Source organism: Salmo salar, chromosome 03, assembly GCF_965601325.2.
Source record: "Salmo salar chromosome 03, fSalSal1, whole genome shotgun sequence".
Taxonomy (NCBI): Eukaryota; Metazoa; Chordata; class Actinopteri; order Salmoniformes; family Salmonidae; genus Salmo; species Salmo salar.
The window spans coordinates 1,505,124-1,527,376 of record NC_138293.1 but is presented as its reverse complement, the minus strand read 5'-3'; the positions used below and the strand labels follow the sequence as shown (position 1 = coordinate 1,527,376).

Genomic DNA, 22,253 nt, shown 5'->3' with positions numbered 1-22,253 from the left:
ACACACCATCCTATATAACTACTGTCTATACACACCATCCTATATAACTACTGTCTATATACACCATCCTATATAACTACTGTCTATACACACCATCCTATATAACTACTGTCTATACACACCATCCTATATAACTACTGTCTATACTGTCTATACACACCATCCTATATAACTACTGTCTATACACACCATCCTATATAACTACTGTCTATACACACCATCCTATATAACTACTGTCTATACACACCATCCTATATAACTACTGTCTATACACACCATCCTGTATAACTACTGTCTATACACACCATCCTATATAACTACTGTCTATACACACCACCCTATATAACTACTGTAGGTTAACTGAGACAGTGTAGGACGAAAGGTGTTATCATGTTGTAGAGACAGTGTAGGACTATCTGTGGGACATTTTTTACATTTACATTTTAGTCATTTAGCAGACGCTCTTATCCAGAGCGACTTACAGTAGTGAATGCATACATTACATACAATTTCATACATTTTTTTTGCTGGCCCCCCGTGGGAATCGAACCCACAACCCTGGCGTTGCAAACACCATGCTCTACCAACTGAGCTACAGGGAAGGCTAGGTGGGACGAAAGGTGTTATCATGTTGTAGAGACAGTGTAGGACTATCTGTGGGACGAAAGGTGTTATCATGTTGTAGAGACAGTGTAGAGACAGTGTAGGACGAAAGGTGTTATCATGTTGTAGAGACAGTGTAGGACTATCTGTGGGACGAAAGGTGTTATCATGTTGTAGAGACAGTGTAGAGACAGTGTAGGACGAAAGGTGTTATCATGTTGTAGAGACAGTGTAGGACTATCTGTGGGACGAAAGGTGTTATCATGTTGTAGAGACAGTGTAGGACTATCTGTGGGACGAAAGGTGTTATCATGTTGTAGAGACAGTGTAGGACTATCTGTGGGACGAAAGGTGTTATCATGTTGTAGAGACAGTGTAGGACTATCTGTGGGACGAAAGGTGTTATCATGTTGTAGAGACAGTGTAGGACTATCTGTGGGACGAAAGGTGTTATCATGTTTATGTTTCAGATGCATACATCTTTTAAAATGTCCTCCTTACATAATCCTTAATGTTAGTCAGAACTTGGTTTTTCTTTCATTCTGCATAATTTACATTTTACACTTTCAGTCATTTAGCAGACGCTCTTATCCAGAGTGACTTACAGTAGTGAATTCATACATTTCATATATTTTTTTCCCCCCGTACTGGTCCCCTGTGGGAATCGAACCCACAACCCTGGCGTTGCAAACACCATGCTCTACCAACTGAACCACAGGGAATAGCTAATCAGATTGACTTCATAGCCTTCATTGGAAAGGTTATCAACCTGACTGCATTAGTGGAAAGAACTGCCAAGTTGAAGATCATTTGTGGAAGCAGTGACAGAGTTTCTATTAAATTGAAGTTGAGTGTTGGAAGGGATTTGGGGGGGGGGTGTATTAGAAGTTAGTAGGGCTCTTTTTTAATTTTCTCAGAAGTACTGAGTTCAGTAGGAGGATTAGGACATGTGGAGCTGGTCCTGTGTGGCTCAGTTTGTAGAGCATGGTGTATGCAACGCCAGGGTTGTGGGTTCAATTCCCACGGAGGACCAGCACGGAGAAATAAATGTATGAAATGTATGCATTCACTACTGTAAGTCGCTCTGGATAAGAGCGTTTGCTAAATGACTAAAAATGTAAAATGTAAATGAGCTAATGTTGTAACCCGGGATTGACCACACACTCCACCACAGTAGGTGGCAGCATGGACCTTTAACGTTGGTTTACGGACCGTCTGCCTTCTTCCGGCGACATCTACCTCCACTTCCTGTAAACAAAGCTCGTCTCTTTATCTTCACTGCTGTTGTTTCTGTTCAGAAAATGGCTCAAGCTGGACTCTTCCTCGACCAAGACCAATTCAACTGTTCCGTATGTCTGGATGTGCTGCGGGATCCGGTGACCATCCCGTGTGGACACAGCTACTGTTCGGTCTGTATTAAAGGTTACTGGGACCAGGACGATTTCCTGGGGGTTTACTGCTGTCCCCAGTGCCGCCAGAGCTTCAACCCGAGGCCTGTACTGGGCAGAAACACCATGTTAGCCGAGGTGGTAGATAAATTCAAGAAGACAGGACTTCAAGCTGTTCCCCCGCCGCAGAGCTACGCCGGACCGGAGGACGTGGAATGTGACGTGTGCACCGGGAGGAAGAACCGAGCCGTTAAATCCTGTCTGGTGTGTCTGGCTTCTTACTGCGACACTCACCTCTTGCCTCATTACGAATCAGCTCCGTTTAAGAAACACAAGCTGGTCCAGGCCTCTAAGAAACTACAGGAGACGATCTGTCCCCAGCACGACAAGCTGCTGGAGGTGTACTGTCGGACGGACCAGCGCTGTATATGTTACCTGTGTATGACGGCGGAACATAAGGGCCACGACACGGTCCCGGTGGACGCGGAGATCCAGCAGAAACAGGTATCGGTACCGCCGTTCTCCGTCGATGATTAAATAACACGTTTTATAGGATCGATCTAACCATACAAGTAGGAATTAGAATATTTTATAATGGACATTTTAACATGATAAAAGTCAAGACATTTTGGTCAACCATAGCCCTTAATATTTACTCTGTTTTATTTTACATTTTTAGTCATTTAGCAGACGCTCTTATCCAGAGCGACTTACAGTAGTGAATGCATACATTACATACTTCTCATTTTCATTTCGTGCATTTTTTGTTCTGGTCCCCCATGGGAATCGAACCCTGGCGTTGCACACACCATGCTCTACCAACTGAGCCACAGGGGAAGGTGTTTACATTACACGTGAAGCATGAAGCCCAAATCACACAATATTTACGTGGACTAGTAGAGAGTGTCAATTCACATACACTGCATCACACATGGCAATTTAGTTGTCATGAGAGTCCATAATAAACTGTTGTATTTGTTATGTTCGCTATGTAGCCCTTATGCATTATTGTTGTGTGTACCGTTTGACTCACCTTATGTCCTATGCGAGCCACCGTACCTGCCTGCTCTGAACTGTTATGACGTTAGTCCACAGGATGCGTGAGGACAGTTGTAACTAATACAGTTCATAGAGAGTTCAGCTAGTCTGGTTCTTCCTTCATAATACTACTCTCTCTTCAAATCAGAGTTCGTCGAGTTTCCCCAGCCGTGTGTGTGTGTGTGTGTGTGTGTGTGTGTGTGTGTGTGTGTGTGTGTGTGTGTGTGTGTGTGTGTGTGTGTGTGTGTGTGTGTGTGTGTGTGTGTGTGTGTGTGTGTGTGTGTGTGTGTGTGTGTGTGTGTGTGTGTAGACTACCGTTCAAAAGTTTGGGGTCACTTAGAAATGTCCTTGTTTTTAGAAGAAAAGCTATCCATTAAAATAACATCACATTGTATTTGTCACGTACACATGGTTAGCAGGTGTTAATGCGAGTGTAGCGAAATGCTTGTCCTTCTAGTTCTGACAGTGCAGTAATATCTAACAAGTAATCTAACAATTCCACAACAACTACCTAATACACACACATCTAAAGGGGTGAATAAGAATATGTACATATAAATATATGGATGAGCGATGGCCGAACGGCATAGGCAAGATGCAGTAGATGGAATAGAGTACAGTATATACATATGAGATGAGAAATGTAGGGTATGTAAACATTGTTTAAAGTGACTAGTGATACATTTATTCCATCCAATGTTTAATTATTAGAGTGGTTAGAGATTTGAGTCAGTGTGTTGGCAGCAGCCACTCAATGTTAGAGATCAGAAATAGTGTAGACTGAAGATCTTCATTAAATATTACCCGCAAAACACCAGTCTCAACGTCAACAGTGAAGAGGTGACTCTGGGATGCTGACCTTCTAGGCAGAGTTCCTCTGTCCAGTCTCAACAGTGAAGAGGCGACTCTGGGATGCTGCCCTTCTAGGCAGAGTTCCTCTGTCCAGTCTCAACGTCAACAGTGAAGAGGCGACTCCGGGATGCTGCCCTTCTAGGCAGAGGTCCTCTGTCCAGTCTCAACGTCAACAGTGAAGAGGCGACTCCAGGATGCTGACCTTCTAGGCAGAGTTCCTCTGACCAGTCTCAACGTCAACAGTGTAGAGGCGACTCTGGGATGCTGACCTTCTAGGCAGAGTTCCTCTGTCCAGTCTCAACGTCAACAGTGAAGAGGTGACTCTGGGATGCTGCCCTTCTAGGCAGAGTTCCTCTGTCCAGTCTCAACGTCAACAGCGAAGAGGCGACTCCGTGATGCTGACCTTCTAGGCAGAGTTCCTCTGTCCAGTATCAACAGTGAAGAGGCGACTCTGGGATGCTGCCCTTCTAGGCAGAGTTCCTCTGTCCAGTCTCAACGTCAACAGTGAAGAGGCGACTCCGGGATCCTGGCCTTCTAGGCAGAGTTCCTCTGTCCAGTCTCAACGTCAACAGTGAAGAGGCGACTCCGGGATGCTGCCCTTCTACGCAGAGGTCCTCTGTCCAGTCTCAACAGTGAAGAGGCGACTCTGGGATGCTGCCCTTCTAGGCAGAGTTCCTCTGTCCAGTCTCAACGTCAACAGTGAAGAGGCGACTCTGGGATGCTGCCCTTCTAGGCAGAGTTCCTCTGTCCAGTCTCAACGTCAACAGTGAAGAGGCGACTCCGGGATGCTGCCCTTCTAGGCAGAGGTCCTCTGTCCAGTCTCAACAGTGAAGAGGCGACTCTGGGATGCTGCCCTTCTAGGCAGAGTTCCTCTGTCCAGTCTCAACGTCAACAGTGAAGAGGCGACTCTGGGATGCTGCCCTTCTAGGCAGAGTTCCTCTGTCCAGTCTCAACGTCAACAGTGAAGAGGCGACTCCGGGATGCTGCCCTTCTAGGCAGAGTTCCTCTGTCCAGTCTCAACGTCAACAGTGAAGAGGCGACTCTGGGATGCTGACCTTCTAGGCAGAGTTCCTCTGTCCAGTCTCAACGTCAACAGTGAAGAGGCGACTCTGGGATGCTGACCTTCTAGGCAGAGTTCCTCTGTCCAGTCTCAACGTCAACAGTGAAGAGGCGACTCCGGGATGCCGGCCTTCTAGGCAGAGTTCCTCTGTCCAGTCTCAACGTCAACAGTGAAGAGGCGACTCCGGGATGCTGACCTTCTAGGCAGAGGTCCTCTGTCCAGTCTCAACGTCAACAGTGAAGAGGCGACTCCGGGATGCCGGCCTTCTAGGCAGAGTTCCTCTGTCCAGTCTCAACGTCAACAGTGAAGAGGTGACTCCAGGATGCCGGCCTTCTAGGCAGAGTTCCTCTGTCCAGTCTCAACAGTGAAGAGGCGACTCCGGGATGCCGGCCTTCTAGGCAGAGTTCCTCTGTCCAGTCTCAACGTCAACAGTGAAGAGGCGACTCCGGGATGCTGGCCTTCTAGGCAGAGTTCCTCTGTCCAGTCTCAACGTCAACAGTGAAGAGGTGACTCCGGGATGCTGCCCTTCTAGGCAGAGGTCCTCTGTCCAGTGTCTGTGTTCTTTTGACCATCTTAATCTGTTATTTTTACTGGCCAGTCTGAGATATGGCATAATAGGAGGTAGGCATAATGTTATTGTTTTCAAATATGTATTGTTGGTACTGGCAGTATTAATAATAATAATAATAATAATATCACACTAAATAGACATTATACAAATTATACATGTCACAATTACCGATGCAAAAATGCACAAACAGCATTTTTTTTCGGGCAATTTATCAGCTCAATTTATCAGCTCAATTTATACTATAATAGACGTGAGAAGCGTAGAGTTGATTTCTGATTATTGACGCTTGCGTCCCTTCAGTTTTCTCTCGTTCGCTAGCATATATATACCCACATTATAGAGTTAGTGTTCCCACATGGCCATGTCTTCATGTTGCAGCGCTTGTTTTTTTAAAACAGATGGAAGACAAGACCTGCTAATTAGCTATCTAGCGTGCTCCTGACACTAGTGGAAACGCAACTCGTAGTTCAGTATGATGGAGGCTCCATAGCTGTATGGATCTGTAACTGCTACAGTGTAGTTCAGTAGGATGGAGGCTGTATGGATCTGTAACTGCTACAGTGTAGTTTAGTAGGATGGAGGCTGTATGGATCTGTAACTGCTACAGTGTAGTTTAGTAGGATGGAGGCTGTATGGATCTGTAACTGCTACAGTGTAGTTCAGTAGGATGGAGGCTGTATGGATCTGTAACTGCTACAGTGTAGTTCAGTAGGATGGGGGCTGTATGGATCTGTAACTGCTACAGTGTAGTTCAGTAGGATGGAGGCTGTATGGATCTGTAACTGCTACAGTGTAGTTCAGTAGGATGGAGGCTGTATGGATCTGTAACTGCTACAGTGTAGTTTAGTAGGATGGAGGCTGTATGGATCTGTAACTGCTACAGTGTAGTTTAGCAGGATGGGGGCTGTATGGATCTGTAACTGCTACAGTGTAGTTTAGCAGGATGGGGGCTGTATGGATCTGTAACTATTATTATTGACGTTTGTAAACGTTAAAACTCAGGTTTGTCGTTAACGCGAGTCAGCCGTGTTTGAAGCTAACGGCTGAGAACCTCAGGGAGAAGGCAGAGTGCTGCCTAGAGCATTAGATGGCTGGGTTTGCCAGTGCTGTGACGATAGTGTGTAAAATAATGCATTTTGTGGTATGTTAAAGAGCTGAGGGATGATGGTGACATTTTTGTGAAGACAATGGCTACATAGCATTACAGCGTGATTTAAAAGTTCTATTAGGATTATCAGTCCCTGACCTTCCTTTAAAGTTGTATAGCTAAAGTTAATGTTTATATCATGAAGCCATGTTAATTATCTGGTCTGTCTGTCTGTCTGTCTGTCTGTCTGTCTGTCTGTCTGTCTGTCTGTCTGTCTGTCTGTCTGTCTGTCTGTCTGTCTGTCTGTCTGTCTGTCTGTCTGTCTGTCTGTCTCTCTGCCTGTCTGTCTGCCTGTCTGTCTGCCTGTCTGTCTCTCTGTCTGCCTGTCTGTCTCTCTGCCTGTCTCTCTGTCTCTCTGCCTCTCTGCCTGTCTGCCTCTCTGCCTGCCTGTCTGTCTCTCTGCCTGTCTCTCTGTCTCTCTGTCTGCCTGTCTCTCTGTCTGCCTGTCTGTCTGCCTGTCTCTCTGTCTCTCTCTCTGCCTGTCTCTCTGCCTGTCTCTCTGTCTCTCTGCCTGTCTCTCTGTTTCTCTGTCCGTCTCTCTTCAGAGCCAGCTCGGGGAGCTGAGGAGGAGGTCTCAGCAGAGGATCCAGGAGAGAGAGAAGGACGTGGAGGAGCTGAGACAGGCCATCAGCTCTCTAACGGTGAGTATCTGTCTGTCTAACGATGAGAGAAGGACGTGGAGGAATAGACTGGGCCACACTAGTCCTGATACTAAACTTCTGTCTGTTTCTGTTTGTATTCATTGAACTTATTTGATCATTAAAATATATAACAAGGCTTCAGCCTCAGACAATATTACATTAGTACTTTAGATATATTCAGGACCTATATAGACTTCTGCTGTCCGTCTGTGTCCCCCCCTTCCAGCGTTCAGCGCGGTCGGCCTTGGAGGACACTGAGAGGGTGTTTACAGAGCTGATCCGCTCCATGGAGCTGAAGAGGTTTGAGGTGAGGGAATTGATCAAAGCCCAAGAGAAGACTGCCGTCAGCCAAGCTGAAGGACTGCTGGCCAAACTGGAACAGGAGATGTCTGAGATGAGGAGGGGAGATGCTGAGCTGGAGCAGCTTTCACACACTGAGGACCACATCTTCTTCTTACAGGTGACTGGTGCAGAGTAGGTCCCTGTCAATACCATCCTCAGCCTGAGACCGCTCTCCTGGCCAGGCTATGTCTCCCTGATGTTCAGGATTAGTAACACATCAGGCAGTGTGCGATGTCTCTCTAATCTGTCTGTCTCTCTGTGTTGTTGTTGTTGTAGAGCTGTCAGTCTCTGAGCTCCTCTCCTGTGATTGGAGGCCTGCCAGCTGTGACCTTCGACCCCAACTTCACCTTTAACATGGTGATGTCATCGGTAGCTGACTTCAGAGGGCTCCTGGAGGAGGTGTGTCAAGGGAGCTTCATCAGCATCTACGAGAAAGGTACAGAACCAATCGCCTCCTGAGAAAGGTACAGAACCAATCGCCTCCTGAGAAAGGTACAGAACCAATCACCTCCTGAGAAAGGTACAGAACCAATCGCCTCCTGAGAAAGGTACAGAACCAATCGCCTCCTGAGAAAGGTACAGAACCAATCATCTACGAGAAAGGTACAGAACCAATCGCCTCCTTAGAAAGGTACAGAACCAATCGCCTCCTGAGAAAGGTACAGAACCAATCGCCTCCTGAGAAAGGTACAGAACCAATCATCTACGAGAAAGGTACAGAACCAATCGCCTCCTTAGAAAGGTACAGAACCAATCGCCTCCTGAGAAAGGTACAGAACCAATACAGAACCAATCGCCTCCTGAGAAAGGTACAGAACCAATCGCCTCCTGAGAAAGGTACAGAACCAATACAGAACCAATCGCCTCCTGAGAAAGGTACAGAACCAATCGCCTCCTGAGAAAGGTACAGAACCAATCACCTCCTGAGAAAGGTACAGAACCAATACAGAACCAATCGCCTCCTGAGAAAGGTACAGAACCAATCGCCTCCTGAGAAAGGTACAGAACCAATCACCTCCTGAGAAAGGTACAGAACCAATCGCCTCCTGAGAAAGGTACAGAACCAATCGCCTCCTGAGGAAGGTACAGAACCAATCATCTACGAGAAAGGTACAGAACCAATCGCCTCCTGAGAAAGGTACACGAACCAATCACCTCCTGAGAAAGGTACAGAACCAATCATCTACTAAGGTACAGAACCAATCGCCTCCTGAGAAAGGTACAGAACCAATCGCCTCCTGAGAAAGGTACAGAACCAATACAGAACCAATCGCCTCCTGAGAAAGGTACAGAACCAATCGCCTCCTGAGAAAGGTACAGAACCAATACAGAACCAATCGCCTCCTGAGAAAGGTACAGAACCAATCGCCTCCTGAGAAAGGTACAGAACCAATCGCCTCCTGAGAAAGGTACAGAACCAATACAGAACCAATCGCCTCCTGAGAAAGGTACAGAACCAATCGCCTCCTGAGAAAGGTACAGAACCAATCACCTCCTGAGAAAGGTACAGAACCAATCGCCTCCTGAGAAAGGTACAGAACCAATCGCCTCCTGAGGAAGGTACAGAACCAATCATCTACGAGAAAGGTACAGAACCAATCGCCTCCTGAGAAAGGTACAGAACCAATTATCTACTAAGGTACAGAACCAATCGTCTCCTGAGAAAGGTACAGAACCAATTATCTACTAAGGTACAGAACCAATCACCTCCTGAGAAAGGTACAGAACCAATCGCCTCCTGAGAAAGGTACAGAACCAATCACCTCCTGAGAAAGGTACAGAACCAATCACCTCCTGAGAAAGGTACAGAACCAATCGCCTCCTGAGAAAGGTACAGAACCAATTATCTACTAAGGTACAGAACCAATCGTCTCCTGAGAAAGGTACAGAACCAATCGCCTCCTGAGAAAGGTACAGAACCAATCGCCTCCTGAGAAAGGTACAGAACCAATCGTCTCCTGAGAAAGGTACAGAACCAATCGTCTCCTGAGAAAGGTACAGAACCAATCACCTCCTGAGAAAGGTACAGAACCAATCACCTCCTGAGAAAGGTACAGAACCAATCACCTCCTGAGAAAGGTACAGAACCAATTATCTACTAAGGTACAGAACCAATCGTCTCCTGAGAAAGGTACAGAACCAATTATCTACTAAGGTACAGAACCAATCATCTACTAAGGTACAGAACCATTCGTCTCCTGAGGAAGGTACAGAGAACCTCTTCTTTACTCTTCTCTCTGTTAAACTTCAAGTTAAAGTGGTACTTCTTAAAATATGTATATCATTTAATATATATTTTATTCAGACAACAAAAACCATTTGATACTAGAAGTTAAACAAAAATAGTCAGCACCTGTCTTCAAAAGGCCCTGATTGAAGGTATTTTCTTCCTCTGAGAACCGTGAAGAAGCCATACAGTACCTTGAGTAAATCCAGCAGACTGTCTGTGTTCCTCCCCCAGTGAGAGAGGTGTCTATTGTAGAGTCACCAAAACCTTCCAGCTGCTTCCAGACTGATCCAACACAACAAACAGTGTGTGAGTTACTGAGCACCTCCTATCTCTAATGTAATGACTGAACGCTTTCTCATCTATTGCACTGCTTTTGTTTTCATTTAGCCTTTATTTTAATTTAGGTCAGTTGGTTCTGTGTTTCTGGCACCGGGCCTAGGAGTTGTTTGTGGACTAGAGTCTGTTTGGGACCGGGCCTAGGAGTTGTTTGTGGACTAGAGTCTGTTTGGGACCGGGCCTAGCAGTTGTTTGTGGACTAGAGTCTGTTTGGGACCGGGCCGAGCAGTTGTTTGTGGACTAGAGTCTGTTTGGGACCGGGCCTAGCAGTTGTTTGTGGACTAGAGTCTGTTTGGGACCAGGCCTAGCAGTTGTTTGTGGACTAGAGTCTGTTTGGGACCGGGCCGAGCAGTTGTTTCTGGACTAGAGTCTGTTTGGGACCGGGCATAGCAGTTGTTTGTGGACTAGAGTCTGTTTGGGACCGGGCCGAGCAGTTGTTTCTGGACTAGAGTCTGTTTGGGACCGGGCCTAGCAGTTGTTTGTGGACTAGTCTGTTTGGGACCGGGCCTAGCAGTTGTTTGTGGACTAGAGTCTGTTTGGGACCGGGCCTAGCAGTTGTTTGTGGACTAGAGTCTGTTTGGGACCGGGCCGAGCAGTTGTTTGTGGACTAGAGTCTGTTTGGGACCGGGCCTAGCAGTTGTTTGTGGACTAGAGTCTGGGACCGGGCCTAGCAGTTGTTTGTGGACTAGAGTCTGTTTGGGACCGGGCCTAGCAGTTGTTTCTGGGCTAGAGTCTGGGACCGGTCCGAGCAGTTGTTTGTGGGTATTTCCTGTGTTCTGACTGTTCTGTCTCCTCCTATCTAGTTGTGGCTCCTCCGCCAGCTCTGGCTGCAGTAGAGCAGACCCCCGGCGGTGGGGGTCTCAACCCGTTCCTCAGCCCCGGAGCTGCGGTCCCCACATTCGGGGGCTTCGCGTTCTCACCCTTCGGTAAGTAGAAACCTAATAGTAGATAATGCTGAAACCAACTTTATAACTCTATTGGTCAAATCCAGTACCGGACGATGATAGTTGTGGGTTTTGGTCTGATGTGGAGACTTGCTCGACCTCTTGTTTTGAGGGAGACCTGTCAGGTAGCTGTAGGTTCTACAGAACTGTAACATGACTCAGCCGTCCCCTACAGCAGTTTCTCAACTCCAGTCCCCCCAACAGCCCAACTCCAGTCCCACCCAATAGCCCAACTCCAGTCCCCCCAACTCCAGTTCTCCAGTCCCCCCAACAGCCCAACTCCAGTCCTCCAGTTCCCCCAACAGCCCAACTCCAGTCCTCTAGTTCCCCCAACAGCCCAACTCCAGTCCCCCCAACAGCCCAACTCCAGTCCTCCAGTTCCCCCAACAGCCCAACTCCAGTCCCCCCAACAGCCCAACTCCAGTCCTCCAGTTCCCCCAACAGCCCAACTCCAGTCCTCCAATTCCCCCAACAGCCCAACTCGAGTCCTCCAGTTCCCCCAACAGCCCAACTCCAGTCCTCCAGTTCCCCCAACAGCCCAACTCCAGTTCTCCCGTCCCCCCAACAGCCCAACTCCAGTTCCCCCCAACAGCCCAACTCCAGTTCTCCCGTCCCGCCAACAGCCCAACTCCAGTTCCCCCCAACAGCCCAACTCCAGTCCCCCCAACAGCCCAACTCCAGTTCTCCAGTCCCCCCAACAGCCCAACTCCAGTTCCCCCCAACAGCCCAACTCCAGTTCTCCCGTCCCGCCAACAGCCCAACTCCAGTCCCCCCAACAGCCCAACTCCAGTCCTCCAGTCCCCCCAACAGCCCAACTCCAGTCCCCCCAACAGCCCAACTCCAGTCCCCCCAACAGCCCAACTCCAGTCCCCCCAACAGCCCAACTCCAGTCCCCCCAACAGCCCAACTCCAGTCCCCCCAACAGCCCAACTCCAGTCCCCCTACAGCCCAACTCCCGTCCCGCCAACAGCCCAACTCCAGTCCCCCCAACAGCCCAACTCCAGTCCTCCAGTCCCCCCAACAGCCCAACTCCAGTCCTCCAGTCCCCCCAACAGCCCAACTCCAGTCCCCCCAACAGCCCAACTCCAGTCCCCCCAACAGCCCAACTCCAGTCCCCCCAACAGCCCAACTCCAGTCCCCCCAACAGCCCAACTCCAGTTCTCCAGTCCCCCCAACAGCCCAACTCCAGTTCCCCCCAACAGCCCAACTCCAGTTCTCCCGTCCCGCCAACAGCCCAACTCCAGTCCCCCCAACAGCCCAACTCCAGTCCTCCAGTCCCCCCAACAGCCCAACTCCAGTCCCCCCAACAGCCCAACTCCAGTCCCCCCAACAGCCCAACTCCAGTCCCCCTACAGCCCAACTCCCGTCCCGCCAACAGCCCAACTCCAGTCCCCCCAACAGCCCAACTCCAGTCCTCCAGTCCCCCCAACAGCCCAACTCCAGTCCTCCAGTCCCCCCAACAGCCCAACTCCAGTCCCCCCAACAGCCCAACTCCAGTCCCCCCAACAGCCCAACTCCAGTCCCCCCAACAGCCCAACTCCAGTCCCCCAACAGCCCAACTCCAGTCCCCCCCCAGTCCTCCAGTCCCCCCCAGTCCTCCAGTCCCCCCCAGTCCTCCAGTCCCCCCCAACAGCCCAACTCCAGTCCCCCCCAACAGCCCAACTCCAGTCCCCCCCAACAGCCCAACTCCAGTCCTCCAGTACCCCCAACAGCCCAACTCCACTCCCCACCTAGTCCTCCAGTCCCCCCCAACAGCCCAACTCCAGTCCTCCAGTTCCCCCAACAGCCCAACTCCAGTCCCCCCAACAGCCCAACTCCAGTCCCCCCAACAGCCCAACTCCAGTCCCCCCAACAGCCCAACTCCAGTCCCCCCAACAGCCCAACTCCAGTCCCCCCAACAGCCCAACTCCAGTTCTCCAGTCCCCCCATCTCCAGTCCTCCAGTCCCCCCAACAGCCCAACTCCAATCCCCCCCAACAGCCCAACTCCAATCCCCCCCAACAGCCCAACTCCAGTCCCCCCCAACAGCCCAACTCCAGTCCCCCCCAACAGCCCAACTCTAGTCCCCCCAACAGCCCAACTCCAGTCCTCCAGTCCCCCCCAACAGCCCAACTCCAGTACCCCCCAGTCCTCCAGTCCCCCCAACAGCCCAACTCCAGTCCCCCCAACAGCCCAACTCCAGTTCTCCAGTCCCCCCAACTCCAGTCCTCCAGTCCCCCCAACAGCCCAACTCCAGTCCCCCCCAACAGCCCAACTCCAGTCCTCCAGTACCCCCAACAGCCCAACTCCACTCCCCACCTAGTCCTCCAGTCCCCCCCAACAGCCCAACTCCAGTCCTCCAGTTCCCCCAACAGCCCAACTCCAGTCCCCCAACAACCCAACTCCAGTCCCCCAACAGCCCAACTCCAGTCCCCCCAACAGCCCAACTCCAGTCCCCCCAACAGCCCAACTCCAGTCCTCCAGTCCCCCCCAACAGCCCAACTCCAGTCCCCCCAACAGCCCAACTCCAGTCCCCCCAACAGCCCAACTCCAGTCCCCCCAACAGCCCAACTCCAGTTCTCCAGTCCCCCCATCTCCAGTCCTCCAGTCCCCCCAACAGCCCAACTCCAATCCCCCCCACCAGCCCAACTCCAGTCCCCCCCAACAGCCCAACTCCAGTCCCCCCCAACAGCCCAACTCCAGTCCCCCCAACAGCCCAACTCTAGTCCCCCCAACAGCCCAACTCCAGTCCTCCAGTCCCCCCCAACAGCCCAACTCCAGTCCCCCCCAGTCCTCCAGTCCCCCCAACAGCCCAACTCCAGTCCCCCCAACAGCCCAACTCCAGTTCTCCAGTCCCCCCAACTCCAGTCCTCCAGTCCCCCCAACAGCCCAACTCCAGTCCCCCCCAACAGCCCAACTCCAGTCCCCGCCAACAGCCCAACTCCAGTCCCCCCCAACAGCCCAACTCCAGTCCCCCCCAACAGCCCAACTCCAGTCCCCTCCAACAGCCCAACTCCAGTCCCCTCCAACAGCCCAACTCCAGTCCCCTCCAACAGCCCAACTCCAGTTCTCCAGTCCCCCCCAACAGCCCAACTCCAGTTCTCCAGTCCCCCCAACAGCCCAACTCCAGTTCTCCAGTCCCCCAACTCCAGTCCCCCAACAGCCCAACTCCAGTCCCCCCCAACAGCCCAACTCCAGTCCCCCCAACAGCCCAACTCCAGTCCCCCCAACAGCCCAACTCCAGTCCCCCCCAACAGCCCAACTCCAGCCCAACTCCAGTCCCCTCCAACAGCCCAACTCCAGTCCCCTCCAACAGCCCAACTCCAGTCCCCCCCAACAGCCCAACTCCAGTTCTCCAGTCCCCCCAACTCCAGTCCTCCAGTCCCCCCAACAGCCCAACTCCAGTTCTCCAGTCCCCCCCAACAGCCCAACTCCAGTCCCCCCAACAGCCCAACTCCAGTTCTCCAGTCCCCCCAACTCCAGTCCTCCAGTCCCCCCAACAGCCCAACTCCAGTCCCCCCCAACAGCCCAACTCCAGTCCCCGCCAACAGCCCAACTCCAGTCCCCCCCAACAGCCCAACTCCAGCCCAACTCCAGTCCCCCCCCAACAGCCCAACTCCAGTCCCCTCCAACAGCCCAACTCCAGTCCCCCCCAACAGCCCAACTCCAGTTCTCCAGTCCCCTCCAACAGCCCAACTCCAGTCCCCCCCAACAGCCCAACTCCAGTTCTCCAGTCCCCTCCAACAGCCCAACTCCAGTCCCCCCCAACAGCCCAACTCCAGTTCTCCAGTCCCCCCCAACAGCCCAACTCCAGTTCTCCAGTCCCCCCCAACAGCCCAACTCCAGTTCTCCAGTCCCCCAACTCCAGTCCCCCAACAGCCCAACTCCAGTCCCCCAACAGCCCAACTCCAGTCCCTCCCAACAGCCCAACTCCAGTCCCCCCCAACAGCCCAACTCCAGTCCCACCCAACAGCCCAACTCCAGTCCCCGCCAACAGCCCAACTCCAGTCCCCCCCAACAGCCCAACTCCAGTCCCCCCCAACAGCCCAACTCCAGTCCCCCCCAACAGCCCAACTCCAGTCCCCCCCAACAGCCCAACTCCAGTCCCCCCCAACAGCCCAACTCCAGTTCTCCAGTCCCCCCCAACAGCCCAACTCCAGTCCCCCCAACAGCCCAACTCCAGTTCTCCAGTCCCCCCAACTCCAGTTCTCCAGTCCCCCCCAACAGCCCAACTCCAGTTCTCCAGTCCCCCCAACAGCCCAACTCCAGTTCTCCAGTCCCCCAACTCCAGTCCTCCAGTCCCCCAACAGCCCAACTCCAGTCCCCCCCAACAGCCCAACTCCAGTCCCCCCCAACAGCCCAACTCCAGTCCCCGCCAACAGCCCAACTCCAGCCCAACTCCAGTCCCCCCCAACAGCCCAACTCCAGCCCCCTCCAACAGCCCAACTCCAGTCCCCCCCAACAGCCCAACTCCAGTTCTCCAGTCCCCCCCAACAGCCCAACTCCAGTTCTCCAGTCCCCCCCAACAGCCCAACTCCAGTCCCCCCAACAGCCCAACTCCAGTTCTCCAGTCCCCCCAACTCCAGTCCTCCAGTCCCCCCCAACAGCCCAACTCCAGTCCCCCCCAACAGCCCAACTCCAGTCCCCCCCAACAGCCCAACTCCAGCCCAACTCCAGTTCCCCCCAACAGCCCAACTCCAGTCCCCTCCAACAGCCCAACTCCAGTCCCCCCCAACAGCCCAACTCCAGTTCTCCAGTCCCCTCCAACAGCCCAACTCCAGTCCCCCCCAACAGCCCAACTCCAGTTCTCCAGTCCCCCCCAACAGCCCAACTCCAGTTCTCCAGTCCCCCCAACTCCAGTTCTCCAGTCCCCCCAACAGCCCAACTCCAGTTCTCCAGTCCCCCAACAGCCCAACTCCGGTCCCCCCCAACAGCCCAACTCCAGTCCCCCCCAACAGCCCAACTCCAGTCCCCGCCAACAGCCCAACTCCAGTCCCCCCCAACAGCCCAACTCCAGCCCAACTCCAGTCCCCCCCAACAGCCCAACTCCAGTTCTCCAGTCCCCCCAACTCCAGTTCTCCAGTCCCCCCCAACAGCCCAACTCCAGTCCCCGCCAACAGCCCAACTCCAGTCCCCCCCAACAGCCCAACTCCAGTCCCCCCCAACAGCCCAACTCCAGTTCTCCAGTCCCCCCCAACAGCCCAACTCCAGTTCTCCAGTCCCCCCCAACAGCCCAACTCCAGTCCCCCCAACAGCCCAACTCCAGTTCTCCAGTCCCCCCCAACAGCCCAACTCCAGTCCCCCCAACAGCCCAACTCCAGTTCTCCAGTCCCCCCAACTCCAGTCCTCCAGTCCCCCCAACAGCCCAACTCCAGTCCCCCCCAACAGCCCAACTCCAGTCCCCGCCAACAGCCCAACTCCAGTCCCCCCCAACAGCCCAACTCCAGCCCAACTCCAGTCCCCCCCCAACAGCCCAACTCCAGTCCCCTCCAACAGCCCAACTCCAGTCCCCCCCAACAGCCCAACTCCAGTTCTCCAGTCCCCTCCAACAGCCCAACTCCAGTCCCCCCCAACAGCCCAACTCCAGTTCTCCAGTCCCCCCCAACAGCCCAACTCCAGTTCTCCAGTCCCCCCAACAGCCCAACTCCAGTTCTCCAGTCCCCCAACTCCAGTCCCCCAACAGCCCAACTCCAGTCCCCCCCAACAGCCCAACTCCAGTCCCCGCCAACAGCCCAACTCCAGTCCCCCCCAACAGCCCAACTCCAGTCCCCCCCAACAGCCCAACTCCAGTCCCCCCCAACAGCCCAACTCCAGTCCCCCCCAACAGCCCAACTCCAGTTCTCCAGTCCCCCCAACAGCCCAACTCCAGTTCTCCAGTCCCCCAACTCCAGTCCTCCAGTCCCCCAATAGCCCAACTCCAGTCCCCCCCAACAGCCCAACTCCAGTCCCCCCCAACAGCCCAACTCCAGTCCCCGCCAACAGCCCAACTCCAGTCCCCCCCAACAGCCCAACTCCAGCCCAACTCCAGTCCCCCCCAACAGCCCAACTCTAGCCCCCTCCAACAGCCCAACTCCAGTCCCCCCCAACAGCCCAACTCCAGTTCTCCAGTCCCCCCCAACAGCCCAACTCCAGTCCCCCCAACAGCCCAACTCCAGTTCTCCAGTCCCCCCAACTCCAGTCCTCCAGTCCCCCCAACAGCCCAACTCCAGTCCCCCCCAACAGCCCAACTCCAGTCCCCCCCAACAGCCCAACTCCAGTCCCCCCCAACAGCCCAACTCCAGTCCCCTCCAACAGCCCAACTCCAGTCCCCCCCAACAGCCCAACTCCAGTTCTCCAGTCCCCTCCAACAGCCCAACTCCAGTCCCCCCCAACAGCCCAACTCCAGTTCTCCAGTCCCCCCCAACAGCCCAACTCCAGTTCTCCAGTCCCCCCAACAGCCCAACTCCGGTCCCCCCAACAGCCCAACTCCAGTCCCCCCCAACAGCCCAACTCCAGTCCCCGCCAACAGCCCAACTCCAGTCCCCCCCAACAGCCCAACTCCAGCCCAACTCCAGTCCCCCCCAACAGCCCAACTCCAGTTCTCCAGTCCCCCCAACTCCAGTTCTCCAGTCCCCCCCAACAGCCCAACTCCAGTCCCCGCCAACAGCCCAACTCCAGTCCCCCCCAACAGCCCAACTCCAGCCCAACTCCAGTCCCCCCCAACAGCCCAACTCCAGTTCTCCAGTCCCCCCCAACAGCCCAACTCCAGTTCTCCAGTCCCCCCCAACAGCCCAACTCCAGTTCTCCAGTCCCCCAACAGCCCAACTCCAGTTCTCCAGTCCCCCAACTCCAGTCCTCCAGTCCCCCAACAGCCCAACTCCAGTCCCCCCCAACAGCCCAACTCCAGTCCCCCCCAACAGCCCAACTCCAGTCCCCCCCAACAGCCCAACTCCAGTCCCCTCCAACAGCCCAACTCCAGTCCCCCCCAACAGCCCAACTCCAGTTCTCCAGTCCCCTCCAACAGCCCAACTCCAGTCCCCCCCAACAGCCCAACTCCAGTTCTCCAGTCCCCCCCAACAGCCCAACTCCAGTTCTCCAGTCCCCCCAACAGCCCAACTCCGGTCCCCCCCAACAGCCCAACTCCAGTCCCCCCCAACAGCCCAACTCCAGTCCCCGCCAACAGCCCAACTCCAGTCCCCCCCAACAGCCCAACTCCAGTCCCCCCCAACAGCCCAACTCCAGTCCCCCCCAACAGCCCAACTCCAGTCCCCTCCAACAGCCCAACTCCAGTCCCCCCCAACAGCCCAACTCCAGTTCTCCAGTCCCCCCCAACAGCCCAACTCCAGTCCCCCCAACAGCCCAACTCCAGTTCTCCAGTCCCCCCCAACAGCCCAACTCCAGTTCTCCAGTCCCCCCCAACAGCCCAACTCCAGTTCTCCAGTCCCCCCAACTCCAGTTCTCCAGTCCCCCCCAACAGCCCAACTCCAGTTCTCCAGCCCAACTCCAGTCCCCCCCAACAGCCCAAGTCCAAGTCCCAGGTTGTATCTAGTTTTACAGTAAAGACATGTCACTATACCGCTCTGTCCCAGGTTGTATCTAGTTTTACAGTAAAGTCCCAGGTCCTCCTAGAGTTATTCTGACTAACTCTTCTGTCGTCTCAGGATCCAAGCTCTCCTCTTCCAGCGGCTCCAGACAGAGGATGTTGCAGAGGAAATCACACCCACGCAGGAAGCTGTAACTCAGCCAGAGAGAGAGAAGGGTTTTGCAGAGGAGAGGGGATGCCTAGAGGTTGAGACTGGGAAGAACGATGGGAGAGAGAACTGTTTTTGCAGAGGAGAGGGAGAGGGGATGTCTAGAAGTTGAGACTGGGAAGAACGATGGGAGAGAGAACAGTTTTTGCAGAGGAGAGGGAGAGGAGATGTTGAGACTGTGGGAAGAACGATGTGAGAGAACGGTTTTGCAGAGGAGAGGGAGAGGGGATGCCTAAAGCGGAGGTTAAGATTGTGGGAAGAACGATGGGAGAGAACGGTTTTGCAGAGGAGAGGGAGAGGGGATGTCTAGAAGTTGAGACTGGGAAGAACGATGGGAGAGAGAACAGTTTTTGCAGAGGAGAGGGAGAGGAGATGTTGAGACTGTGGGAAGAACGATGGGAGAGAACGGTTTTGCAGAGGAGAGGGAGAGGGGATGCCTAAAGCGGAGGTTAAGACTGTGGGAAGAACGATGGGAGAGAACGGTTTTGCAGAGGAGAGGGAGAGGGGATGCCTAAAGTAGAGGTTGAGACTGTGGGAAGAACGATGGGAGAGAACGGTTTTGCAGAGGAGAGGGAGAGGGGATGCCTAAAGCGGAGGTTAAGACTGTGGGAAGAACGATGGGAGAGAACGGTTTTGCAGAGGAGAGGGAGAGGGGATGCCTAAAGTAGAGGTTAAGACTGTGGGAAGAACGATGGGAGAGAACGGTTTTGCAGAGGAGAGGGAGAGGGGATGCCTAAAGTAGAGGTTGAGACTGTGGGAACCTCTCTCTGTCAGACATAATGTAGTGATGAATCAGTGCTTGTTGCTTTCAACACCAACAGTTATACAGTATAACTTTTTAAAGACACGATTTATAATTATGTTATTTTTATTTTTTCTTCTCCCCACCCCCCCCCCCCCAGAGATCTTTAATTATAATAAATCAGTCTGTAATGAATGCTTTTAAGTGACACGATGAAATAAATACACAAATCTGCTTTTAACCTCGTCTGTCTTGCTTCTTCTTTCTGGTGGTGTATTCATTAGTGGGACACTGTTGCAAAAATGTTTAGGTCTGTTTGCTTCCTGTTTGCTTCCTAGTAAATACAACTTGGGTTTTTACTATAGCTGGTATCACAACACAAACGCAGGCCTTAAGGAGGAAGTTCCTCCAACAATGAGATCAGTGTCCTGTTCCATGTTCCACAGAGAATAAAATCACTGAGCTTGGTACTGTAGTCTTAAATAGACTTTTAACAAATGTTGGAGCGATGTGTTCGGGTTAGCATGAAGTTGGAGAACAGGTTGACGAGCCGTTAACGCAGTGATGTCTACCTGTCAATGTCTCCATGATAACCATGGGTTATAAGGCTGACCTCTGGAACCAGACTAACCAGTCCACCACACTATAACAGGCGTGTTAAACCTCTGGAACCAGACTAACCAGTCCACCACACTATAACAGGCATGTTAAACCTCTGGAACCAGACTAACCAGTCCACCACACTATAACAGGCGTGTTAAACCTCTGGAACCAGACTAACCAGTCCACCACACTATAACAGGCATGTTAAACCTCTGTTAGAGATGACCTGCAGGATCAATACCTGTTAGAGATGACCTGCAGGATCAATACCTGTTAGAGATGACCTGTAGGATCAATACCTGTTAGAGATGACCTGTAGGATCAATACCTGTTAGAGATGACCTGTAGGATCAATACCTGTTAGAGATGACCTGTAGGATCAATACCTGTTAGAGAGGACCTGTAGGATCAATACCTGTTAGAGATGACCTGTAGGATCAATACCTGTTAGAGATGACCTGTAGGATCAATACCTGTTAGAGATGACCTGTAGGATCAATACCTGTTAGAGATGACCTGCAGGATCAATACCTGTTAGAGATGACCTGTAGGATCAATACCTGTTAGAGATGACCTGCAGGATCAATACCTGTTAGAGATGACCTGTAGGATCAATACCTATTAGAGATGACCTGTAGGATCAATACCTGTTAGAGATGACCTGTAGGATCAATACCTGTTAGAGATGACCTGTAGGATCAATACCTGTTAGAGATGACCTGTAGGATCAATACCTGTTAGAGATGACCTGCAGGATCAATACCTGTTAGAGATGACCTGTAGGATCAATACCTGTTAGTAAATGTATCAGCTAGAACGACGTGCAGGAGCATGCAGGGATTTGTAGTTTTGCAAGATGTCTACTTTGATGATAATTAGTATTTTAGAATCTGAGAGTAAATACAGTTGAATACATTGATAAAAGTCACCTTGTCCGAAAGAGATTTAGATTGTGATCAAAACTTCATGCCAGGGAAAGGACACACGAAACCAGCCCTTATTTTAAGATTTTCTAAAATTCCCCATGGGAAAAATGAATGGTGGAAAACGAGTGTAACCATTTCCCTGTTTGACCGCTAGGTTTTATGGGTATTATGACACCTCCACCGTGGGGCTCTACGAGTTCACAACTAACAATGCCATCTTACCCATAACCCTTTGCTTCTTTATTAGAAAACCCACAGGTGTCCACTAGGTGTCACAGTAGAAATAAAAGGCTTCCAATATACAGACTTACCACAATAGACCGTTTCCATACAATGACAAGCATTACTAAAATCAGCAAAAAAATAAACGTCCCTTTTTCAGGACCCTGTCTTTCAAAGATAATTCGTAAAAATCCAAATAACTTCACAGATCTTCAATGTAAAGGGTTTAAACACTGTTTCCCATGCTTGTTCAATGAACCGTAAACAATTAATGAACATGCACCTGTGGAACGGTCGTTAAGACACTAACATCTTACCGACGGTAGGCAATTAAAACCTGTTGGGGCTAGGGGGCAGTATTTTCACGGCCGGATAAAAAACGTACCTGATTTAAACTGGTTACTACTCCTGCCCAGAAACGAGAATATGAATATAATTAGTAGATTTGGATAGAAAACACTCTAAAGTTTCTAAAACTGTTTGAATGGTGTCTGTGAGTATAACAGAACTCATATGGCAGGCCAAAACCTGAGAAGATTCCATACAGGAAGTGCCCTGTCTGACAATTTGTTGTCCTTCTGTTGCATCTCTATCGGAAATACAGCATCTGTGCTGTAACGTGACACTTTCTAAGGCTTCCATTGGCTCTCTAAAGCCGCTAAAAAGTGGAAATGGGGTGTCTGCTGTCTCTGGGCAAAGTACAGCAGCAGAGTTTGTAAGTGGTCAGCCTGGGGACAGTGAGACTGAGATGCGCGTTCACAAGACTTCTCCATTTTTCTTCTTTCAGCCTTTGAATGAATACAACGTTGCCCGGTTGGAATATTATCGCTATTTTACGAGAAAAATTGCATAAAAATTGATTTTAAACAGCGTTTGACATGCCTCTAAGTACGGTAATGG

At 52.0% G+C, this 22,253-nt stretch overlaps 1 protein-coding gene across 3 annotated transcripts; it reads left to right on the top strand.

The window, feature by feature from the left end:
* The first annotated feature begins 1,839 nt into the window (after positions 1 to 1,839).
* Positions 1,840 to 19,843, top strand: LOC106596090 (tripartite motif-containing protein 29). 3 transcript variants are annotated; one of them, XR_014391814.1, is made up of 8 exons: positions 1,841 to 2,495; positions 7,205 to 7,300; positions 7,527 to 7,760; positions 7,919 to 8,078; positions 10,104 to 10,178; positions 11,012 to 11,134; positions 18,771 to 19,137; positions 19,208 to 19,843. XR_014391814.1 is itself a non-coding variant. In XM_082973162.1 (7 exons), the coding sequence occupies exons 1-7, from the start codon at positions 1,905 to 1,907 to the stop codon at positions 18,845 to 18,847; spliced, it is 1,356 nt and encodes a 451-aa protein (XP_082829288.1). In that variant the 5' UTR covers positions 1,841 to 1,904; the 3' UTR covers positions 18,848 to 19,843. The 3 variants fall into 3 exon arrangements, 2 of the variants coding, with proteins under 2 accessions (XP_082829289.1, XP_082829288.1); XM_082973162.1 differs by having other exon boundaries at positions 18,771 to 19,843; XM_082973163.1 differs by lacking the exon at positions 10,104 to 10,178 and having other exon boundaries at positions 1,840 to 2,495; positions 18,771 to 19,843.
* The last annotated feature ends 2,410 nt before the right edge of the window (positions 19,844 to 22,253 follow it).

What these genes read in the sequence shown, in the direction of transcription:
- LOC106596090 (XM_082973162.1), top strand. Translation starts at nt 1,905, where the DNA reads ATGGCTCAAGCTGGACTCTTCCTCGACCAAGACCAATTCAACTGTTCC. An exon ending in CGGAGATCCAGCAGAAACAG is followed by an intron (nt 2,496 to 7,204) that starts GTATCGGTACCG and finishes GTCTCTCTTCAG; the next exon opens with AGCCAGCTCGGGGAGCTGAG. An exon ending in TCCAACACAACAAACAGTGT is followed by an intron (nt 10,179 to 11,011) that starts GTGAGTTACTGA and finishes CCTCCTATCTAG; the next exon opens with TTGTGGCTCCTCCGCCAGCT.